The sequence below is a fragment of the Molossus molossus genome, unplaced genomic scaffold (genome assembly GCF_014108415.1).
Source record: "Molossus molossus isolate mMolMol1 unplaced genomic scaffold, mMolMol1.p scaffold_m16_p_24, whole genome shotgun sequence".
NCBI classification, from domain to species: domain Eukaryota; kingdom Metazoa; phylum Chordata; class Mammalia; order Chiroptera; family Molossidae; genus Molossus; species Molossus molossus.
Genome location: NW_023425360.1, coordinates 12,401,383 through 12,424,230, shown reverse-complemented (window position 1 = coordinate 12,424,230; position 22,848 = coordinate 12,401,383). Strand labels below are relative to the sequence as shown.

The 22,848-nt window shown below is 55.2% G+C and overlaps 1 protein-coding gene across 1 annotated transcript in view; it reads left to right on the top strand.

Moving 5' to 3' along the window:
• The window catches only part of FAM189A1 (family with sequence similarity 189 member A1), a 115,830-nt gene extending 101,460 nt beyond the window's left edge, over positions 1-14,370 (top strand). The window contains exons 6-10 of the mRNA XM_036278153.1: positions 7,152-7,312; positions 7,773-7,908; positions 10,622-10,697; positions 12,397-12,615; positions 14,084-14,370. Coding sequence (XP_036134046.1) covers positions 7,152-7,312; positions 7,773-7,908; positions 10,622-10,697; positions 12,397-12,615; positions 14,084-14,370 — 879 coding nt within the window. The remainder of the gene's footprint in view (positions 1-7,151; positions 7,313-7,772; positions 7,909-10,621; positions 10,698-12,396; positions 12,616-14,083) is intronic.
• Positions 14,371-22,848: the final 8,478 nt, after the last annotated feature.

Genomic DNA, 22,848 nt, shown 5'->3' with positions numbered 1-22,848 from the left:
GAAAAAGTTAACAATCTCCCTTTTTTCACGTTGTTCTCCTAAGCAAACTGTGCCATGAACCCTTCCATGTCTTGGTTTCTCAGAGCTTCTGTTAACATGTATAAATGATCTACCTTTTTCCCCTCCCTCCAACTCTCTCTCTCCTTCTCTGTCTTCCTGTCATTTATTCCCTCCTTTTAGCCAAAATGGAATCACACCATGCATATTATTCTGCAACTTGATTTTTTAAATACGTATTTATTGATTTTTTTTTTTAGAGAGGAAGGGAGAGAGAAACATGGATGTGAGAGAGAAACATCAATCGGCTGCCTCCTGCACGCCCCCTACTGGTGATGGAGCCCAAAACTCAGGCATGTGCCCTGACCGGGAATCGAACCGGGACCTCTCAGTCCATGGGAGGACACTCAATCCATTGAACCACACTGGCCAGGCTGCAACTTGATTTTATAATCCAACAATATCATGAGAAGCCTTCTAGGTCAATACTTGGAGCGATGTTTTAATATCTGCCTTGCGCCACGTCAGAAATGAAGCCAATTATTTTAGTCTTTTTTGCCGATGCTCAAGTTGTTTCCTGGTCTTGACTTTTGCTTCTGGTTGCGTCTCTGCACATGGTGCTAAGTAAGGTCCTGTACGTGCAGTTAGTGTTCTCGCAACCAACCAGGGATGAGACCCTGGCCAGACAGCCACACATCTCCATCCCGCCGCGAAGACCTGTGCCCCTGCCCAAGCACAGCCCTGCTGGGGACCTCTGCAGGTCCCCAGTTCAGCTATCTGGTCATCAGCCTTCCAAGAGACTGTCATGTCTGGCCCCAAACCAGTTTATACCAGTGGTATTCGAATGACAAACGCATATTCAATATAATCCAGTGAAATACGCGTTCAAACAGATACTTATTCCTATGACAACAGAGGTGAGTACTTGGGGACAATTCAGGCAGAGCGGGTCACTAAACACATTGCTGCCGCTGAGATGTTGGGATGGAAACGGACAAAATTCTAGGGGTTGTCAGCACACACGTTCGGGGAATAGTGGCGAAAAGCAAGCCACCGGCAAAACTCAGTGCGTTGAGATAGTTAAGCGGAGAAAGCTTTTGCCACCAAAGTATCTGTTATCTCCTGTCTCTAGTTTTATTTCTTAGGTGTAGTCTCATTTTCCATTTTTTGTTTCACTGGACTCTCTCTCTCCTCACTTGAGCATCAGCCTGCCCTCACCTCTGTCTCCATTAGGCGCTGGCTGACTCAGTGGGTCCTTTAATGTTGTCCCTTGTCTTCTCGTAAAGCAGAACTCTCAGAAAGGGCAGACAGGGCTCTGTGCCCTTCACAGAGGTGGTAGCTGGGGGCTGGTGCACAGAGCTAGTCAGGGGTCAGGGGTCAGGGAGAGACGCACTCCGCCCCTGGCAGCCCCAGCATCTCAGTTCACAGTGTCTTCACCGCCCGGTTCGCCCTGGTGCTGGGCCAGCTCCCCGCTGTGGCCGATCTCCGGGGACCCACAGTGACTTTCCATGAGGTCTGGATTCAACAAGAATGTCACTGGGTGGTGGGTGCTACGTGTCTATCAGACTAGGACCGATGGGGGTCTGGTGATTCTAACAAGCTAGTTACAGCAGACAGTTATAGAAATGATGCATACATAGCATGGACATTGTATTTCGGCTTCAAATGTGCGAATGATCATTTGTCCACCAATTGTTTTTTAAATATATTTTCATTGATTTTTTTTTTTTAATGCTCACCCGAGGACATTCTTTTCCATTTTTTGTTCAGATAGAGTGGGAGGGAGAGAGAGGAAGAGAGAGAGAGAGAAACATCGACATGAAAGGGACACATCGAGTGGCTGCCACCCACACAAACAACCAGGGCCGGGGACAGACTGCAACTGAGGTACGCGCCCTTAGCGGGAACTGAACCTGGGTCTCTCTGGACCGCAGGCCGATGCTCTAACCGCTGAGCAAAACCAGCCAGGGCTATTTTCATTGATTTTTCTAGAGAGAGAGGAAGGGAGAGAGAGAGGTAGAAACATTGATGTGAGAGATACATCAATCAGCTGCCTCCTGCACGCCCCCTACTGGGAATCGAGCCCACAACCCAGGCATGTGTCCTGACCAGGAATTGAACTGGGACCTCTCAGTCCATGGGACGATGCTCAATCCACTGAGCCACACTGGCTGGACAGTCCATCAATCTTTTGATCAGAGGTCATAATCTTCTCTCTTTTTTTCTTATCCTTAGCCAAGGACATTTTTGCATTCATCTTTAGAGCGAGAGGGAGAAAGGGAGGGGGAAAGAGAGAGAGAAACATCAATGTGAGAGAGACACATCAGCTGGCTGCCACCCACACGACCTTAACCAGGGCCGGGGACAAACTGCAACCGAGGCACATGCCCTTAACGGGAACCGAATCCGGGCCTCTCTGGACCGAGGGCCATGCTCTAACCGCTGAGCCAAACCAGCCAGGGCCATAATCTTCCTTTGATCTACGGGTTTGTTTGGCGCAGCAGGTTGTATTTCTTGCGTGAACTTGATGGAAATCGCACCAGCTGTGATTCCCAGGTCCAGTTCCTTTGCCGTGGAGGGCGACCCGGAGAGAGGGGAGCGCAGACCACCCCTCGGTGTCTGTGGTTCTCCGCTCTGGGCCAGCCGCCTTGCCGGGACCTCCCTTGGCCATCGTTTCTGCTTAGCTACCCTCCTTTATAGTCTTTCCAGAAGGTTCCACGTGGTTCTCATAGAACACGCAGGTTGTCCTGTCTGCATTCATAGTTCATGATGAATTGCCATAGTGACTGGCATGGCCTTAACCTGGTCGGGAACGCAGCCCTGTGGCCCTGGGTCGGCGCCGCTGACCTGGGCGAGGTGGCAGGACCAGTGAGCAGCAGGGCCCCTGGGTGGGCATCGTGCCAGCGTCTGGAGAACTCAGCTCTCTGGTGGGTGGACGACGAGAGCCCATTAAGGAAACTACTCTAGTAATAGTCCTGCCGATTCCTACCGAGTCTCTGGAAGGCGGGAAGAAGGCGGCTTTCCCCGTATGTTTTACAGAAAACCCCAAAGGTGTGTGTGAGCCATTCCGGCTCCAGAACGTGGCGGAAATGCTGGGAGAATTCGCCCCTGTTCTCCCGTGAACCAGAGAGGGCAGCTGTGGTCAGGTGCCCAGGGTGGAGTGTAAAAGGGGGCTAGCAGCCATCCAGGGGCCTGGAAGAGAAGCAGCTACTGAAAACTCAAAGTTGTTCCTGGAATTCCCAGCCCCTGGTCTCCAGACCCCTGGGGCCTGCCCTGCCCCTCTTTTCTGTCAAGACCCAGGCAGGAAAAGAACTTGCCCCTGGGATTTCAACACAGTTAACAGGGGAGCTGGTTACCGAGTGTAGCCCTGGGGTCACACAGACCCCAACAACTGGGCAGGCAGCTACCACCCTCTGGGGTTGGGAGAACAGAAGGGGGAAGTGGGGAAGGATCAGAGTCACAGGAACACCATGGTCCTGCCTGCCTTCCAGACTCCATCTAGCGCCCCCTGCTGGCGGAACCTAACAGGGCGCCAGCTGCAAGGGAGTCGGGGAAATGTGGTTTGCAGACTTCTGGCCCAGGCATCTCATACATTGCAGAGCTGGAGGCCTGGGGCTTTGAGACAGACTCTGCCTCTTTAAACAGGTACTGATGGGGGGGTGGGGGGACATCAGGCATGACTTGCAGGTTGCCACTGTGGGGGCTGAGGAGCCAAAATAAAAGGCTCAATTGGAAACAAAGTGAGTCTGAGATGCCAGCACCCCACTGGGAAGGTGATCCGAAGTTTAGGGCAGAAAAGGAGCCTGTCGCTTAACCTTTAAAAAGCCCCTGGTGTATGACAGTCACTTAGCTCAACCTGCTAATGGGATCGTCCCCACGGCTCCCCTCTCGTGAAAATGCTTGTTCTCCTTCCTGGTGGAATTGCACCTTTCACAGGAAGGTGTTCTCGTTTTTGCATTTCACGCTTAAGTATGTCATTGATTTTTCTAATTTCTCTAGACTAATTCAAAATGCTCCCTATTAGACCTCAAAGACATGTGGCTTCCTCCCAGCTGCTCAGCCGTGTGCAGGAATAAGCACCAGGGCAGATGGCTTTCCAGGTGGAGGAGCACAGACCCACCTGCACCAGCCATCGAGCCGCGGCTGGTTCAGACAGTTGCACACACAGCCGAGGGGAGACCAGCACCAGGCTCTGTGGGAAGGAGAACCCAGGAGCCAGTTCAGCCTGATGTGTCGCTGGGACCTGGCCCCACTCCTTCTCCATTAGCTCAGAGCTCGCTGCTGTCAGAACATTTGATCGTGTCCACATCGTGACCTCAGCCACACTTGTGCATAAATAAACGTTCTGCCTTCCAGCCTCTGTCCACTCCAGACCACTCTCCTCGCTGCCACCAGAGGGCACTTGATCATGCAGTGATAGCGCTGCTCCCGGCTCTAGAACCCTCGCTGGCTCCCCAGGACCTCCCGAATTAGTAGTTAACTTCTAGAGCCTTACCTAAATTTGCTTGACTTTTTTTGTTAATCCTCACCCCAGGATATTTTTCCCCATTGAGTTTTAGATAGAGTGGAAGGGAGGGAGGGAGGGAGAGAGAAAAACATCGATTAATTGGTTGCCTCCCACATGACCCCAACTGGGGCCGGGAATCGAACTTGCAACCCAGGTATGTGCCCTTGACCGGGAATCGAACGCACGACCCTTTGGTCCTCAGGCCAGTGCTCTCTAAACGCTGAGCCACACCAGCCAGGCTGTTTTAAAACACATCTTTCGCCCTGGCCGGTTTGGCACAGCGGTTGGAGCGTCGGCCTGTGGTACTGAGAGACCCGGGTTCGGTTCCCGCTAAGGGCACGTACCTCGGTTGCAGTTTGTCCCCGGCCCTGGTTGGTCGTGCGGGTGGCAGCCACTCGATGTGTCCCTTTCACATCGATGTTTCTCTCTCTCTCTCTTCCTCTCTCTCCCTCCCACTCTATCTGAACAAAAAAATGGAAAAATGTCCTCGGGTGAGGATTAAAAATAAATAAATAAATAAAACACATCTTTCACTAGCTCAGTAGTGCTCTTGAGCCCGGAGCACATGGCTGCAAGCCCACCCTTTGAAATCCTGCTAGTTTGTCAGACCCATTCAAATGGCATCTTCTCCCTAACCCTTTGTAGACCCTGATTCCCACGCCGTGTTCGGAGACTCGTTTCCGCATGGAAGGGCCCTTGCCTGGCCGTGGACTGTTGGCTTTGGTCCTGGCCTCGCCCACCCCTCACCCCCGGGCAGTGGGAGGTCTCAGGTAGCACAGGGTCTTTCCGCAGCTGTAGCGGTGACACCTTGATTGGAGCTGGAGAAGCAGTTCAGGCTTCATGTCACAGGCAACCTCTGGGGAGCGGTGACCAGAGGGTGGAGAGAGAAGTTATGGATCAGTGCTGTCAATGGGCAGAAACGGAAACCAGGTGGAGGCAGCGTCCATCTTGTTTGATTGTCACCTCGATTTGCTCTAAAGCAAGCAACTCAGTTTTGTTTTGTTTTGATCCTCACCTGAGGACATCTTTCCATTCATCTTCAGATAGAGTGGGAGGGAGGGAGACACAATGAGAGAGACACTTTGATTGGTTGCCTCCTGCACAACCCCAACCAGGGCCAGGGACTGAACCACAACCTAGGTACATATCCTTGACCAGAATCGAATCTGAGACTCTTTAGTCTGCTACTGACGCTCTAACCACTGAGCAAACCAGCCAGGGCAACAAGCAGCTCAGTTTGTTTGTTTTTTAATCCTCACCCGAGGACATTTACCTGTTTTTTGTACGGATAGAGTGGGAAGGAGAGAGAGAGAGAGAGAAACATCGACGTGCAAGGGACACATCGAGTGGCTGCCACCCGCACGACCCATCCAGGGCCGGGGACAAACTGCAACCAAGGTACATGCCCTTAGCGGGAACCGAACCCGGGTCTCTCTGGTCCGCAGACCGACATTCCAACCGCTGAGCCAAACCGGCCAGGGCTCAGTTTTAAGGTTGCCCCGTAGAATGTTCTGGAGCTCATGAAGGATTCTTTTCCCTCAAAGCACTGTTTTACCCAGTATGTGAATTCCCTAGAACTGTGAAATATTAATAGGGACTCTGTGTCCAAGGGGACCCATGATGACATTGTGAGAAGTGCCCCCTCAGTGGGCTAACACGTGAATGGATTTTCCACGCAGGTCTCCTTAGGGCCTTTAATGTACCAATGTACGTCCCAGGCCTCCAGGAACAGCCTGTACTGGGTGGGGTTTCCCAAACTTATTTCACTGTGGAAACTTGGGAGGGGCTGGAAAGGACCACCTTGAGGGTCTGATGTTTTGTCACGAACACGCTTTAAAAAGTGCTGTCTTTTTTTAAAATATGTTTTTATTGATCTTTTAGAGAGAGGAAGGGGAAGAGAGAGAGAGAGAAACATTGATGTGAGAGAGACACATTGATTGGCGGCCTCCTGCACGCCCCCTGCTGGGGATGGAGCCTGCAACCCAGGCATGTGCCCTGACCAGGAATCGAACCGGACCTCTCAGTCCATGGGACGGCACTCCATCCACTGAGCACCCCTGGCTGGGTTAAAAGCGCTGTCTTAACCCGGGGACAGCTGGCACCGTGTCACCACAGGCTTTGGGAGGACGATGGAAAGATGCAGGCTTAGAGGTAGGAACGTGATTAAGGACGTACTGCCCAGGCAGCATGGGAAACAGCAAAGGAGGCTTCGGGTGCGAGGTGTCCTCATGGAGCCATCGTTTTAAAATGCGTGTTTAGCCCTGGCCAGTTTGGCTCAGCGGTTAGAGCGTCGGCCCACGGACCAGAGAGTCCCAGGTTCGGTTCCCTCTAAGGGCATGTACTTTGGTTGTGGTTTTTCACTGGCCCGGGTTGGGGTCGTGTGGGTGGCGGCCAGTCCCTGTGTCTCTCTCATGTCGATGTTTCTCTCTCTCTCACCCCCTCTCTCCCTCCTGCTCTATCTGAAGATAAATGCAAAAGTGTCCTTGGGTGAGGATAAAAAAATAAAAAATAAAAATGTGTGTTGAGCTGCAAGGCTTGACAGTTTAAATGACGTAAGTTCCAAACGGCTCCTTAAAGCTTATGTGTAATTAGCCCAATTACAGGCCACAGAAGGTGCCCCCAGTAACTCTGAATGTCTGTGTTCTAGTTCCTTCCACAGAGGGCACACTCCACCAGCCCTGCCTGCCTGACCCCCCATGGCACCGTTCTCCACCAGACCCTGGACTTCGATGAGTTCATCCCCCCTCTGCCCCCTCCCCCGTACTACCCTCCCGAGTACACCTGCACACCCACGGCCGAGGCCCACAGGTGGGTCTGTCCCTCGATGTCTCCACGCTCACTTTCGTGGGGAGCTGGAGCCACGAAAGCATGTTTGATGAGAGAGCAGCGCCCAGCGAAGGGAAGAGTTTCCATCTTTGCAGAGAGACCGAACCAACACCCAGGCAGACAACAGCAGCTCTGTTCCGCTCTCGGGAAGCCCAGAACCACTATTGAGTTACAGCCGTTAATAGAACACAGAAATGTTAATTAAAGATCGCGTCAGCTGTGGGAGCATTTCAGTCTTCAGACAGGGCCATCGGGTTGGGAAACGGTGTTATCTTTTCAGAAAACAACAGCTAAAACTGCCGAGTGAATTAGGCTCTTATTTCGCAAACACGATGAGCATGGGGGGGGGGGGGCGACAAGTGATGTTCCGATGGCTTTGGGAGAAGTGTCATCGTTCGGGCTCCTCCCCAGTGAGTGACAGTTGATGGCTCTGCCTTCTCAGGGGCCTCCACCTGGACTTCGCTCCCTCTCCGTTCAGCACTTTGTATGATGTTGCCATCAACAGCCCGGGCCTGCTCTACCCCGCTGAGCTCCCCCCGCCGTACGAGGCCGTGGTGGGCCCGACCCCGGCCAGCCAGGTGAGCCCCGGCTCTGTCGTCAGCCCTCTGTCCTGGGGCCGGCTGCCGGCATCGGTCTATCAGCCTTTCAGCGAGCCTGTGGGATGGGAGTCGCACTGTCCCTGAGGTGGGAGGAGGCTCAGAGGGCAGAACCTGGGGTCCAACCCCAATATTTGTGCCTTTTCCCCGTGGTGCCCCTCAGGCATGTCCAAGCCTAACGCTGGCCCGTGTGTCTGGGACACAACATAGAAACTGACACAGAGCACGGAACTTGGCACTCGGCTCTGATTTGCCGGAGGTCACTTGTCACAGCTTCCTCGAAGGGAGAGAGGGGCTCGACTTACTCATCTCAATGCTGCCTGGCTTTTTGTTTTAATTTTCTTTCTTTCTTTCTTTCTTTTTTTTTTTATCCTCACCCAAGGACATTTTTTGATTTTTTTGTTCAGATAGAGCGAGAGGGAGAGAGAGAGAGAAACATCGACGTGAAAGGGACACATCGAGTGGCTGCCTCCCGCACGACCAACCAGGGCCGGGGACAAACTGCAACTGAGGTACATGCCCTTAGCGGGAACCAAACCCGGGTCTCTCAGGACTGCAGGCTGACGCTCTAACCGCTGAGCCAAACCGGCCAGGGCTGTTTTAATTTTCTTTATTGATTTTAGAGAGAGAGGAAGGGAAAGGGAGAGAGAGAAACATCGATGAGAGAGAACATGGATCGGCCGCCTCCTGCATGCCCCCCACTGGGGATCAGGCCCACAACCTGGGCATGTGCCCTGACCGGGAATCAAACCGGCGACCTCTTGGTGCAGGGTCGACGCTCCACCACTGAGCCACACCGGCCGGGCAAGGTCAACTGGCTTTTTAATTACAGTAACAGGTCAGAAGAGCGTCGTCTGGGCGACAGAAAGCAGCCTTTGAGCGCCCGATGGTTACCCCGGGGTCTCTCTCCAGCAGCCCATCCCCCGTCCCGTAGGCGCTCTGTTCTGGCCGCGATGCCAGACTCGGTTGCAGCTGCACGTCGATGCCGCAGATGCACCTTCCTCCGTCATGCCCACTGCCCCTCCTGGCATCGGAAAGGGGCGAGAACCGAGCCGCCGCGCCCCACGGCTGGCGTGCGGCGAGGTGGCTTCGGACATCGGGCCAGGCCGAGGCCGAGTGCAGCCCTGACACCGGGTTGTGAGAGCCGATAGACACGCTCTCAGGAGCTGTCTCCTTGTGAAATCCAGTTTGACCGGGAGCCAGGGATGCTCGCTCCTGCCAAATGCGAAACGAGTCCAATTTCCTGCTGACCTTGGCCTGCCGGGCATTTCATTTCTCTTGTTTTATTTATATTTCTTTATTACCAGAAGCCTGCTTTCGGGCAGCAGGTCTCAGACTGGTCACCCACCTCTGCGGGAGGGTCACAGCGGGGCTGCCTCACCTTCCCCCCTCCCTCGGGCCTCGCGTTCATCGCAGACACGGCCCCAGAGCGACTCTGAGATAGTCTGAGGATTCAGAATTATTATTATTATTATTATTATTATTTTTTATCCTTACCCGAGGACATTTTTTGTTCAGATAGAGTGGGAGGGGGGGAGAGAGAGAGAGAAACATCGATGTGAAAGGGACACATCGAGTGGTTGCCACCCATACGACCCAACCAGGGCCGGGGACAAACTGCAACCAAGGTACATGCCCTTAGCGGGAACCAAACCCGGGTCTTTCCACACCGCAGGCCGATGCTCTAACCGCTGAGCCAAACTGGCCAGGGCCAGAATTATTTTTTATTTTATTATTATTTTTTTTAATCCTCACCCGAGCACATTTATCTATTTATCTTCAGGTAGAGCGGGAGGGAGAGAGAGAGAAACATCGACTGGTTGCCTCCTGCACGACCCAAGCAGAACCGAGAGAAACCGCAACCGAGGTACATGCCCTTGACCGGAATCGAACCCATGACTCTTTGGTCCATGGGCCGACACTCTAACCGCTGAGCCAAACCGACCAGGGCTTATTTTTTCTGCTGAGCGAGCGCCGGGCTCAGGGTGCAGTCTTCATCACGTTCAGGCACACGGCCTGGGTGGGGCCATGGAACAGAGGCACGGATGGGGCTGGGGAGCAGCAGACGCCTGGACCCACTCGAGAGGAAAGCTACAAAAATGTCCTCACTGTCGGCCACGTTCCACCCGGGGTGCGGGAAGCTGGACCCTGCGCCCAGGATCAGCCAGGGAGGTGATCTTGGGGCACAGACTCAGGGAAGAGAGAGCCAGTGTGAGCACTGGGGACTTGGGAGCTCACTGAGGCCCAGACTGTTCACTAAATGCCCGCTCTGGGTCCCGACTGTGCTGGCCCAAAGTATTACGGTGTTGTCACCCTGTGTCCCCTGCGACCTCGTTCTTCCTGCAGTGGAAGCAGGTGGTTGAGAGGGAAGAGTTGGAAGTGAGGACAAGGCTGTCCTACCTCCTGTGCTCCCTCTGGAGGGTCCTGTGTGGCCTTTGTGAGTCCCCAAATAGAGCCCTTCCAAGGTGGCACCTGGCCCTGGAGCATGCCATGTTCTGAATGCAAAAGGGTCAGAGAAACTGCCGTGACCTTGGCGAGGGGCTCCTCAGCCTCACACCTCGTGACTTTCGGGGAGCAGTGGGATGAATGTCAGTACCTGTCTCACCGTGTCCTACAAGCAGGTGAGCTCCAGGCTGCGGACGACCGAGTCCCACCCATGGCCCACTCCACTCATGCTTTCTGTTTCTTGCTGTAGCTCCCGAGTACCAACCAGCAGGCGGCCGACACCAGCACCCAGGACCCAGACGGCATTGCTGGCCAAGGCACACAAGGTGATCTTACCCCGTCAGGACTAGATAAGTTTATAGTTTTCCAAGGATGTCTCTTTTCCTCCTCATGCTGCTCCCCTCTGTCCATCTCTGTGAAACCCCTAGTCCCAGTGATGAAAAGTAGCCGAATGAGCTCTCTAAGGCGTTCTCAGTTGAATTTCATTTTGTAGCAGGTGAACACGATACAAACATGCTACTAAGTTTCAGCACCTTTGGTCACGTCCACCTTTGATCAGGTCTGTTTTTAGTTTATTTTTGTTTTTTCCAAAATACGTTTTTATTGATTTTTTAGAGAGAGAGGACGGGAAAGAGAAATAGAAACATTGATGTGAGAGAGGAACATGGATCAGCTGCCTCCTGCACGCCCCCTACTGGGGATGGAGCCTGAAACCAGGCATGTGCCCTGACCGGGAATCGAACCTGGGCCTCTCAGTCCCTGGGACGATGGTCAATCCACTGAGCCACACCAGCTGGACTACTTCTGGTCCATTTTTTTCTCTTGCAGTATTTTTTTTTTCTTTTTTTAAGATTTTTTGTTGATTCTAGAGAGAGAGGAAGGGAAAGGAAAATAGAGAAATATCAATGTGAGAGCAAAACATCAATCGGCTGCCTCCCATACACGCCCTGACTGGGGATCAAACCCGCAACCTGGGTGTGTGCCCTGACCGGGTATCGAACCCATAACTGTCTGGTGTACATGACGACGTTCCAACCACTGGACAACCCGGCCATGGCTCCTATTTTTATTGTTATCAAATTGACTAGGTTTTTCCTTTATAGTTTCTATCCAGTTTGCTAAGTCTTCCTTCACCCCAGGGTTGTACTTGTATTTTTGTAGGTTTTCTTCTTCTAATCTTAGGAAAGGATTCGCGATCCTCAAGAATGTGTGTGGGTGCGTGTGCCGTGTGAGGTCCGGGTCATCTTCCTGTTCTTCCCCCTGGTCTGCTCACTGCTGCAGGACATTTACTGGGGGGGGCAGCGGAGACAGGCCGTGGGGACAGCTGCTCAGGCCGCAGTGTGCCAGCAGGTCCCTGGGGTGCTGCCCTCCCCGCCCCAGGTGCCTGCTCTGAGCAGGCTGAGAGCAGGGTTCGCACACGCATTGGGGTATCAGAAGCCCCTGGGGCTTGTTGAAGCCCTGCTGGCCAGGCCCACCCACGGGGTTCAGTTCAGCGGGGCTGGGTGGGGCTGAGTCCGAATTCCCACATATTCCCAGTGCTGCTGCAGCTGCGCACCTGGCCCGCTCTGGGCACCTGGGCTGGCACCGCTGCCTGGGGCACAGGTTCCCGGGCCCTCCAGGGCCGGCCGGGACGCCCCGTGTCCCTACTGTTCTCTGCGTGGGCCCTGCTCATTCGTCCTGACACCCCACGTCCGGAATGTCCGACGTGCCGAGGGCTGCCCTGGACGGGGCGTGTCTGGTCTCTGACCTCTAGGCACGTGGAGTGCGCCCCACCCACCCCTCCTGGAAGGATTCTTGGGAGATGACCTGGTCCCCCACCTTCCTATGTCACAGAGCACTGTCACCCTGCTCAGTGTTTCTGCACCCCAGTACAGGGTGTGTCCAGGTTTGGGGCCTGAAGGCAGGTGCCATCACCCCGGAGGGCTCCCCTCTTCACCCTCTGCTCCGAGGGCTGTGGGCAGACACGGTCCCTGCTGGGGCGTGCGGGGTCACCGGGCCAGCGCTGACGTGTCCCTGGTCTTGCAGCACCTGCCGACAGCACGAGCCTCCCAGCCTCCGAGGGTGTCACCGCGCCGGGCCCAAGCCACCTGTCCCCCGATGGCTCTATGGGTGCCCAGCCACCGGACCCTCGCCCCAGCCTCACAGCCCCAAAGGGCCCCAGCCAGGGCACAGGGGCACGTCAGGGTCCTGGCCGCGTGGCCCGCTCCACCAGTGACCCCACCTCATGCTCGTCCAGGACAGCAGGTACGGTTGAGCCAGCCCACCTGTGTCCCCAGCATGTGCCTCGCTGTGCCCTGAACCCTGCAGGCCTCAGTGACCCCTGCATCTAAGGCCTGGCCCCGGGACCCGTGCCCAGGGGCCACATCGAGTGTGTGGTCTGATGTTCTTGGTCCCTAAGGGAGGTGGGCAGTCTTGGGCCCCGCCATGCCGCCCCTAGTCTGCTACTCTGGCCAGAAAGGGGAGATGGGAAGTTTGGGGTAATGAGAGCCCATTAGGACCCCAGCACGAGTCTCCGGCTGCACACCTGCTCTGGGCCCCAGGAAGGGTCGAGGGTCAGGCTCCACCCAGGACAGGCCTGGCTCTGCACCTGGGTCCCTGCTGCACTGGGCGGGTGAGAAGGCTAGTGGTCGGAATCGCCCACACCACTCTGAGTGGGCAGTGCCCACCTTGGGCTGTGGGACCTGGGACCAGAGTCCCTGTGCCCTAAATTCCAAGACTTGGGGTTTTTTTGTTTGTTTTTTCTTTATTGATTTTAGAGAGAGAGGAAGGGAGAGGGGGAGAGAGGTAGAAACATCGACGAGAGAGATCGATTGGCCGCCTCCTACATGCCCCCCACTGGCGACCTGGCCCACAACCCGGGCATGTGGCCTGTCCGGGAATGGAACCGGGACCTCTCGGTGCATGAGACCACACTCAAGCGCTGAGCCACACTGGCCGGGCTGTTTGTTCTGTCCGGAGGGGAGATTGGCCCCATGAGAGCTTCAGTGTCTGGCCTGCTGGTTGGAAAAATACCGCAGACTGTCCAGCATGTGTTCCTTGTGTGTGACCTGAAACAGGGACAGGGCACGTCGGGCTTGAATCTGGTTCTCGGTGAGTGGGTCACAGCTGATGCCTGTTGCTGGCTGGCTCTGGGAATATGCCACCAGACCAGTGTTAGTCCAGGGGCCATCGGGGTGGCCGTGGGCCCTGCTGGGGGCTGGTGCCTTTTCCCCACCTTTGGCCTGCTGGGCACGGGGCACGGGGCACAGGGCGCTGAGCTCTGCTGCCGTCCACTCAGGACCTCGTGGAGGAGCTCTCGTGGGGACCTGGCCTGAGGCAGATTTGACCCAGGTACTGTCAGCCCACGAGGGCAGTGGTCATTGAGCTGGGAAGGCTGAGAAGGGCCCAGCCCCACTGTGAGCTCAGAGAGGGGACGGAAGGGGACCCCGCCCTGCCCTGCATGGCCTTCTCCCTGGCCGGCTCTGGTTGTGCCCATCTGCAGCCCTTCGGCTCCACGCAGCCCCTGGTTCAATGCCATCTTGCTCAGAGCTGCGAGGGGCCAGGCCACACCGGGACAGAGGGGCCACAGCAGCAGGGACATGCCCACGCGCCGGCCGGGGAGCCAGAACTCCCGGCAGAACGCGTCCCAAGCACGCGTGTGTCGACGGGAAGCTGCCTCTGTCTCGCTCCAGTTTGGGTTCTTTTCCGACATCATCTTTTCCCTGATTTTTAGTTTCGCGGTCTCGCTCCATCACAGCTGCCTGTGCCCACCGGCTCCCGCCTTCCCCGCCCGGGGCGCCGGACTCCCGGAAGCTCCAGCGGCAGGCAGAGCCAGAGGCCTTGCGGCTGGTCTTCGGTGAGCACCTGTTCGCGGACCGCAAGACCTACACGGACGCCAGGGCTCTGGTGGCCAAGCTCCTGGAGCACTCCAGCCGGCCGCTGCCTCCCGAGGTGCGGCACGCGGCGGGCGCCATCCGCTCCGCGGTCCCCTCGGAGGAGAGCCAGGTGGACCAGGTGTGAGGCCGCCTCGGGCTCGTGGGCACCGGGCCTGCTGTCAGCACGTCCTCGGCGCCGAGGGCCTCCGGTGGCTCAGGGGGACCGCTGCTCTCTCTCCTGGGGCGCCCAGTCGGTGGTCTCCTTGGGGGAGGACACGTCCTCCCCAGTCTAGTACCGGAAGGACCGTCCCTCTCGTGTTCGATCTGGTCACGCGGGGCATGCAGCACCTCCCACTGACCAGCGTGCGGAGGATCTGGGCTCAGGTGACTGTCGTGAAGACACTGGGTATTTCCAAGACCAGGACTCCCCCGCCCCCGACTGGGTTTGGGGTGAAGTGGACAGAGAGGACATCGAGGGATGCGGCCATTTCCCCCCGTGGTTTTGTCACTCGGCCAGTGTCCTTTTATCACATGCTGACGTTGAAGAAAGCTGGTCGTCTGAGCACAGACGGCGGACTTGGCCCACTTTCTGTCCTGGGCTGCGTCTGTCGTGCTAACGGATAGAGGATGGGGACCCCCTGTGGCCGGAGCAGACAGTGTGGCCAGGGGCTTGGTGGGGGCGGGGGCTCCATCTCTCTGGGCCCTCCCTCTGTGGGGTGCCTCCCTCCTCCTCTCCCCACTGTCTCTAAGAAGCAGACACGTGTTACTGAATCCAGAACGAGAAGCACCCGTGACGAGCCCCTGTTGGGTTTTCTGTATCAGCCCTCAGACTGGCCTGGGAGGGGAGGTCTGGGGACGAGGCCTGTTATCTCCCAGGTCCTGTGTCTCCTGCGACGGCAGGTCTCGGAGGGCCCAGCCAGGCGGCCTTGGAGGACGCAGGTTGGCAACCACTGATTTGCACACCGCCCCTCCCGAGTCGGGTCTGCAGAGCGGCAGGCCCGCCTCCTCTGGGCGGCAGCTCAGCTCCAGCGCCTTTACCTCGGGCACCTCGGCCGCCCCAGCGGCAGCCACTTCCCAGCGACGGCCCTGGAGCAGCCGGATCCTCGAGACTCTGCAGCTCGGGCAGCGCCGGTCCCGTGCCACCCATCAGCACCCGGACTGTCACTGCGGCGGGTGGCCCCCGCATTGGGCAGGCAGCAGCGCCCGCGGGCCTGGCGTGAGGCCTGGACGGGCACCTTCGACTGCCCACGCCCCGCAGCCCGGGGTGCCCTGCCTTCTGCTCCGTGCCCCGCGGTGGCCCCTGTGTCTGTGTTGTTGGGAGCCGAGAAGGGGAGCTGGGGTGCCCAGCCCAGACGGGGGAGCCCTGCTGCAGCCCCAGAAACAGGTGGGGGAAGGGAGCCGCCTTGATGGGTGGCCACGCCCCCCCAGGTGAGACCTGCGGTGCCAGCCCCGCCCTCCCTCCGAGAGGATGCACTTTCCCCAGACACACGGGAGGTGCGCATGTGAGCACTTTACTCCGACTCCAGCAGGAAATCCGCTCTCCAGTTTTTCTCAACAGAGGGCTTTTCAGGTCCCCGGAGCAAGTCCCGGACAGGCAGTTAGGTGGCGACTTTTCCAAGGGGCCTCCCCTGACTTTCCCAGAAGGCTCCCCGTGCCCCGCCCCCCCACCGCGCTTACCTCCGGGGGCTGAGCTCCCCGTGCCCCCCGCCCCCCCTCGCGCTTAGCTCCCCGTGTCCCCCCCCCCGCCCACCCCCGGGTCCAGCTCCCCGTGGGGGCCCCCCCATCCGCCTCCGGGCAGAGCTCCCCGTGCCCCCCCACGCCCACCTCCGGGCTGAGCTCCTCGTGCCCCCCCCCCACGCCCACCTCCGGGCTGAGCTCCTCGTGCCCTCCCCCCACCTCTGGGCAGAGGTCTCGGGGGTGTTTTATCAAGCAGCCGGGGTGAGGGCCGCCTGGGTGACCAGCCTGGTGCTGTGCCATTTGCTTCTCCCTCCTTTGTGCCGCCCCCTCCGCCCTTCCCACAGCCCCTTGGGGGCAGGTAGCTGTCTGCTCTCAGAACCGGCCTGGCTGCTCAGGGTCCCACGTGGACCACAGCTCCCGGGAAAGGTCCTGGGGACACAGAGGTGCCACAGGGACACGGACTGGGCCGGGGTCCCACTCCCACTGTGGAACCCTCAACCCCGCTCTGCTCAGCGGCATTGGGAACCGGAGCCCTAGACCACGGTGCGTGACCAAGGAGAAGGCTGGCTCCCTGCTCGGTGAGACATACTCTCCCCCGAGCTCTCTGGGCCGAGCACCGAGGGACCCCATCTGCACGGGCCTGGGCCCTGGGTGCCCCCCTGCCCGCCAAGCACATTTCCAGTCTGACCGGTCTGACTTTAAACAAAGACAAGATTCAGTGTGAATCTTTTTCTTGCTTCAAGTTTTCTTTTATAAAAGTGAATTGGCCCTGGCCCGGTGGCTCAGCGGTTAGAGCATCGTCCCCATACGCCAAGGTTATGGGTTTGATCCCCGGTCAGGGCACATACAAGAATCAACCAGTGAATCATCAATACGGGGAACAACAAATCCATGTTTCTCTCTCTCCCTCCCTTCCTCCCTCTCTCTCAAATCAATAAATTAAAAACAATTTTTGATTGACATTGATTTGTTTGTTTCTCCTGGGTAAACCAAACAATTTGATCTATTAGATGGCACACCTCAACAATACAGGTCTGCAGGATACATGTTCGTGTCTGGACCAGAAATGCACAAAATGTCACAATGTTCCTATTCTGTTTCGCATACTGAATTCACAAATCTTTATTTATTTCTTTTTTTGGTACGTGCCCCTCGCGGGAACCAAACCCAGGACTCTCTGGTCCACAGGCCGACACTCCAGCCATTGAGCCAAACTGGCCAGGGCTGAATGAACAAATCTTTAAAGAAAACCATCATCTGTACTGTGTTGATAGGACTCATTCCACATAGTAATGTGAATTATTGAGCGTAAGAGATGTTTTCCTTCTCTCTTTACTGAAAACTACAAGTAGAAGGGGAAAGAAACAAATGACACCTTGGTCGTACAGGATCCTGTCCTGGGAAGGTCTGTGACCAAGGGGGACCAGACCTCAGCCAGCTGAACAGGGCTTCTAGGACTCCGGAGCCACCAACCCGCCCAGCCAGAGGGACAGCCTTCTGAGGGAACCAAGCCCACCCAGGTCAGGCTCGGGGACCTCAGAGAGCTGTCCCTGAGGCTGCGTGGTTCTCCACGCCATCAGAAAAAGGACGCAAGTCAGGATGCGTGCTTTCTAAGCGAATAGACTGATATTGGAGTCTCAAGTACCTATTTGTATTTACAAGTTGGATAAACGGTAAAATCAATTATGTGTAATTAAGCCCACTAAATGTTGGCCTGTCCACTTTTCTGCAACACTCACCCGTTATCGTAACTTAGATATTTACAAGCAAGCCATAGGGAAATGAAACGATGGTGTCCCTTTCCTCGTGCCTTAGACATGGGCGGCGGACGTCCGATGGGCTAGGAGCCATCTGGGTGGCTGTCTGGAGCCTTTGGGGTATTCAGATCCTGTCTGTCAGAGAGTCTGTTCCTGCAAAAAAGGGCCACTAAGGCTTCCCACGGTCCAGGTTTTATTCTGGCTCCTAACGCACGTGATGTGCGGGTCCAGAGAGCAGACGAGGGCCCCTTGGGTTTGAGCGACTGCAGACGTCCCTCCGCAGGGAACCACAGCTGGGTCTCCTCCCTCTTCCGAGTTGAGGGTCTCACTACCGACTGTCTTCTCTGAGACATTGTCCATGCACCTGCTTGGGGCTCCGACAGAGCAGGACGTAAGGACAATTCCATGGCACCAACCCGTGACCAGCTCTGCTCCTGAGATCCACTCCTGTAGACCGTGGAACGGGCCAGGAAGTCCCCCCGTGGCCCGGCCACGTCCTAGAAGGCGCGGCATCAGGATGGGGTTTGTAAATGGCAGGGGACACAGTGCACAGAGCACCACAAGGGAAGAAGGAAGCAGGAAGGAAAGGCTATAGGGCTTTTCAAAGGCACCAACACCCAGGTTGCTCCCACATTTGTCCGATCATCAGAGGCTTCGTTCTCGCCCTCCAGTCTCCGGGCTCCGCTTGGGTGAGCTCCGGTCCTCGCTGTTCTTCGGCCGTGGACGCGTCTCGGAAGGTGTTTCTTCTTCAGGTGTTTCTTAAGCAGGTGACTCAGTGCTGGGAAGAAGCTGCCCCAGCCCCTGGCCTCTTGTTTCTCTTCTCAGAAGTGACACGTTGCTGGAGACAAGGCGATTCCAAAGTTGTATGTAGAAGGACGAAGGTTATTCGGTTCATAGTTCTCCAAACGAACAGCCACTGGTTCATTGAAAAATGGATCACAGCAAGTCATGCACAGTAAATCATTGTTTTGGCTAGGAATGCAGGGATAGGCTTTTAAAAACAATGTTTGTACTGATTTTAGAAAGAGGAAGGGAGAGAAAGAGTGAAAAACATCCGTCTGAGAGAGAAACATCAGTTGGCCGCCTCCTGCCTGCATCCTGTCTTGCAGTTGAACCCGCAACCTGGGCATGTGCCCCGATGGGGAATCAAACTGGCGACCTTTCGGTGCACGGATGATGCTCAACCAACTGAGCCACACCAGCCAGGGCGAGAGGGGCAGTTTTTAAAAAGTGCATGTGGGTATTTTTTGGGTTGTGGGGTTGGAATAAGTACCCACCTCCTTTGCAACGGATAAAAACAGGTTTCTTGGAAACTCAAAGAGCGGGAGCAGAATTCTTTCCAGTCACGCCCTTCCCCACCGTGGCTTGGGCTTGGGTTTCTCCTGGGTTTGGGAGTCACCATCGAAGGCGGTTCTGCGGACTTGGACACTCACCAGTCAAACTCGTCTGCTTCCTCCCGGGACCTGAGCGCACCTGCTCCACACACTGGTCTGGGTCTGAGGTTCATTCCCCCTGAGCCTCTCCACCTACCTCACCAGTCCCACAGGGTGATCCCTGGCACAGAGCCGATGGCTGTCTGATTAAGACCTTCTGGGGGACCCTTCAGAGGTCAAAGTGCCCCCCCAACCTCACCACACACTGCCCCTCACTCCTCCACCTCGGCTTTCTGGAAGGCAGCCCCCACCCTCCAGTGCTGGGCGCTGACCCTGCAATGTGCACACAGGTCATGATCCATGACTCCACACTGAGTCCCATCACTGTGGAAAGTCTCACCCCAGCAGACAGGCTATGGGAGGGGGTGGCTTTGGGGGTCCTCCCTGAGCTCTGTGTGCTCACACCTCAATTGTCCTACCGGCTCTGCATCTCGCCTGTCTTCCCAATGGGACGGGTGGGGACAAGAGAAATCAAGAGGCCAGCTGCAGGGGTAAGGACGACCCAGGGATGAGCCTCTTGCTGGTGTGGTGGCTTTCCCCCTATAATTAGGGGTGCCAGACATTCTTTCCTTCCCAAGAGGTATAACTGATCTGTTGTTACAGCTGGTGTGTCCGAAACATTCTAATGGGGATGTAAAACTTGGAATGCTACAGCCCGGCCGATGTGGCTCAGTGGCTGAGCATCGACCCATGCACCCAGAGGTCGCCAGTTCAATTCCGGTCAGGGCACATGCCCAGGTTGTGGGCCGGATCCCCAGTGGGGGGCATGCAGGAGGCGACCACTCGATGTTCTCTCTCATCGATGTTTCTATCTCTCCCTCTCCATTCCTCTCTCTAATATCAAAAAAGGAAAAAATTAGCCTTGGCTGGTTTGGCTCAGCGGTTGGAACGTCGGCCTGCGGTACAGAGAGACCCGGGTTCGGTTCCCGCTAAGGGCACGTACCTTGGTTGCAGTTTGTTCACGGCCCTGGTTGGTTGTGCGGGTGGCAGCCACTTGATGTGTCCCTTTCACGTCGATGTTTCTCTCTCTCTCTTTATTTTTTAATTTTTTATCCTTACCCGAGGACACTTTTCCACTTTTTGTTCAGGTAGAGTGGGAGGGAGAGAGAGGAACATCGATGTGAAAGGGACACATCGAGTGGCTGCCACCGCACAACCGACCAGGGCCGGGGACAAACTGCAGCCGAGGCACGTGCCCTTAACAGTAACCGAACCCGGGTCTCTCGGGACCGCAGGCCGACGCTCTAACCGCTGAGCCAAACCGGCCAGGTCTCTCTCTCTCTCTTCCTGTCTCTCCCTCCCGCTCTATCTGAACAAAAAATGGAAAAATGTCCTCGGGTGAGGATAAAAAAAAAAAAAAAGGAAAAAATTTAAAAAAACAACAAAGATGCAGGCTGCTTGGCCTCGCTTACCACGGTAGACCATAAAGCCGGGCTGAGTTAACACATGAATAAACAGATACTTCTCTGTTAAATTTATGTGACATGGCAGCCAAAATGAATGCATGCATCCGAAGTCACCCGCAAATACTCATTTCCATTAATTCGATGTTTTCGTTGGGTGGACCATTTTGCTGCACGTTATTGGGGGGTTGTGGCATGGGAAAGTTTACAATAGGCCAGTTCACGACTTCCCTAAAAACCAAGGATGGTTTTGCCATTCAGACACATCTAAAATATAGCCCTGGCTGTTTTGCTCAGCGGTTAGAGCGTCGGCCCACGGACCCATGAGTCACAGGTTTGATTCCTGCCAAGGGCACGTACCTCGGTTGCAGTTTGTCCCCGGCTCCGGTTAGGGTTGTATGAGTGGCAACCACTCGATGTGTCTCTCTCACGTCAATGTTTCTCTCTCTCTCTTCCTCCCTCTCTCTCTCTCTGAGGATGAATGCAAAAATGTCCTTGGGTGAGGATAAATAAATAAAGTAATACAGTTCGAAGTTTTTAGTATATTCATAAGCATGCTCAGCAATCATACTATCTGATTTCAAGACATTTTCTTCACCCCACAAAGGGAACACTGGAGCCCATTAGCAGACACTCCCATACCCCCTCATGCTAGCCCTTGGAAACCACGAATCTACTTTCTGTCTCTACGGATTTATCTGTTCTGGACATTTCATGCAGATGGGATCATACATGGCATTTTGTGACTGGCTTCTCTCTTTTAGCATAAGGTTTGCAAGGTTCATCATGTTATAGCCTGTATCTGGTCTTCATTTCTTTTCATGGCAGAATAATATTCCATTGTATGGATATTCCACATTTGCTTATCCATTCATCAGTTGATGGACATTGGGATTGTTTCTACTTTTTGGCTCTTATGTAGGAATAATGCTATCATGAACATTCTTACATGTCTTTGCGGAGCACACGTTTTCATTCCTTTGGGGGTATCCCTAGGAGTGGAGTTGCTGGGTCCCATGGTTGGTAACTAGCAACATGCTGAGGAACCATGATCATTTGTGTGCCCGTAGAATGAAGGCTTAGTCCAACTTCCTTCACCTAAATATGTTAGGCCTTGCCCTTAAAAGTCCTCTTTAAACAAGAAAGGTGCAAATCTTTCCATTAGATAACTGAAACTATCCCCCAGCTTGTCTCGGGCATTATGTGAGGTTTTATTTGGCCTCACTGACATTTACATTTGCATCATGAGATTTCAGAGAGAAGCATTGGATATTTTTATGAAAATAAAAATCTAGCCCAGCTGGTGTGTCTCAGTGGATTAAACATCCTACGCACCAAGAGGTCAGCAGTTTGATTCCTGGTCAGGGCACATGCCTGGGTTGTGGGCTCGATCCCCAGTAGGGGGCGTGCAGGAGGCAGCCAATCAATGTTCTCGCTCATCAGTATTTCTATCTCTCTCTCCTTCTCTAAAAAAAAAAAAAAAAAAATCAATAAAAACGTTTTTTAAAAAAGTAACAGGCTCAGAGTCTATACCGAACGGTGTCTTCAAGCGTTGGAAGCTGAGGTTCTGCCACCTTAGTTTGGGATCCGACACAGCCTTGCAGGAAAGCTGGAGACGGATGAAAGGAGCCCAAGGCCGCGGTGGAATAACATGCGGAAGTTTCATTAACTGCCTCCCGAGTGCTATTTCTTAGTGGATGCGTCCCTTTCCTGTTAAAACTTTGAACGCTGTGTGATTGCTTGGTTGCATGATTCAGCGCATAAATGACCCCTCTCCTCTGACCTGACCCTGGTGTCCACTTAACGAAGCCAGATTGGAAGAGGGTTATAGCTGGCTCGGGAGGCTTCTGCCCCAGCGACACCTCCCTGGGAACCACGTGACTATAATGCCACAGCTCCGAACCAGCCTTCGTGGGGCACCTGCTCGGGACCTCCCAGGATGCTCTCTGGCCGGGTCTGCAAGCGACCAGTTCTCCCCCCAGGGGTTCTCTGTCCTTGCCTCTCCAAGTGAGTGCATGATGGCCTTGGGGTCCTTGCCACTCACATCATGCTGAGAGTTACCCTAAGATCACGTGCACGTCGACAGGAGTGATTTCACAAAGCCCACATGCTTCTAACTTCTATTTCCTGGGGAAGTGAACCACAGGTTCTGTGATTATTGTAACACTCTCGGCCAGTTCGGTTCATAGGAACAATGAGCTCTTTCCTACCGCCTTTGGGTGGGAGGTTTATTTCTCAGAAATCAAAACTCCCTTGGGGTGGTCGGGGTGGTAACCTGCCTTTGCTTCCGCCGTTGTGTGTGACCTAGAGGAGAGACCTTGAGACCACCCCGTGCCATTGTGTAAAGCATGTG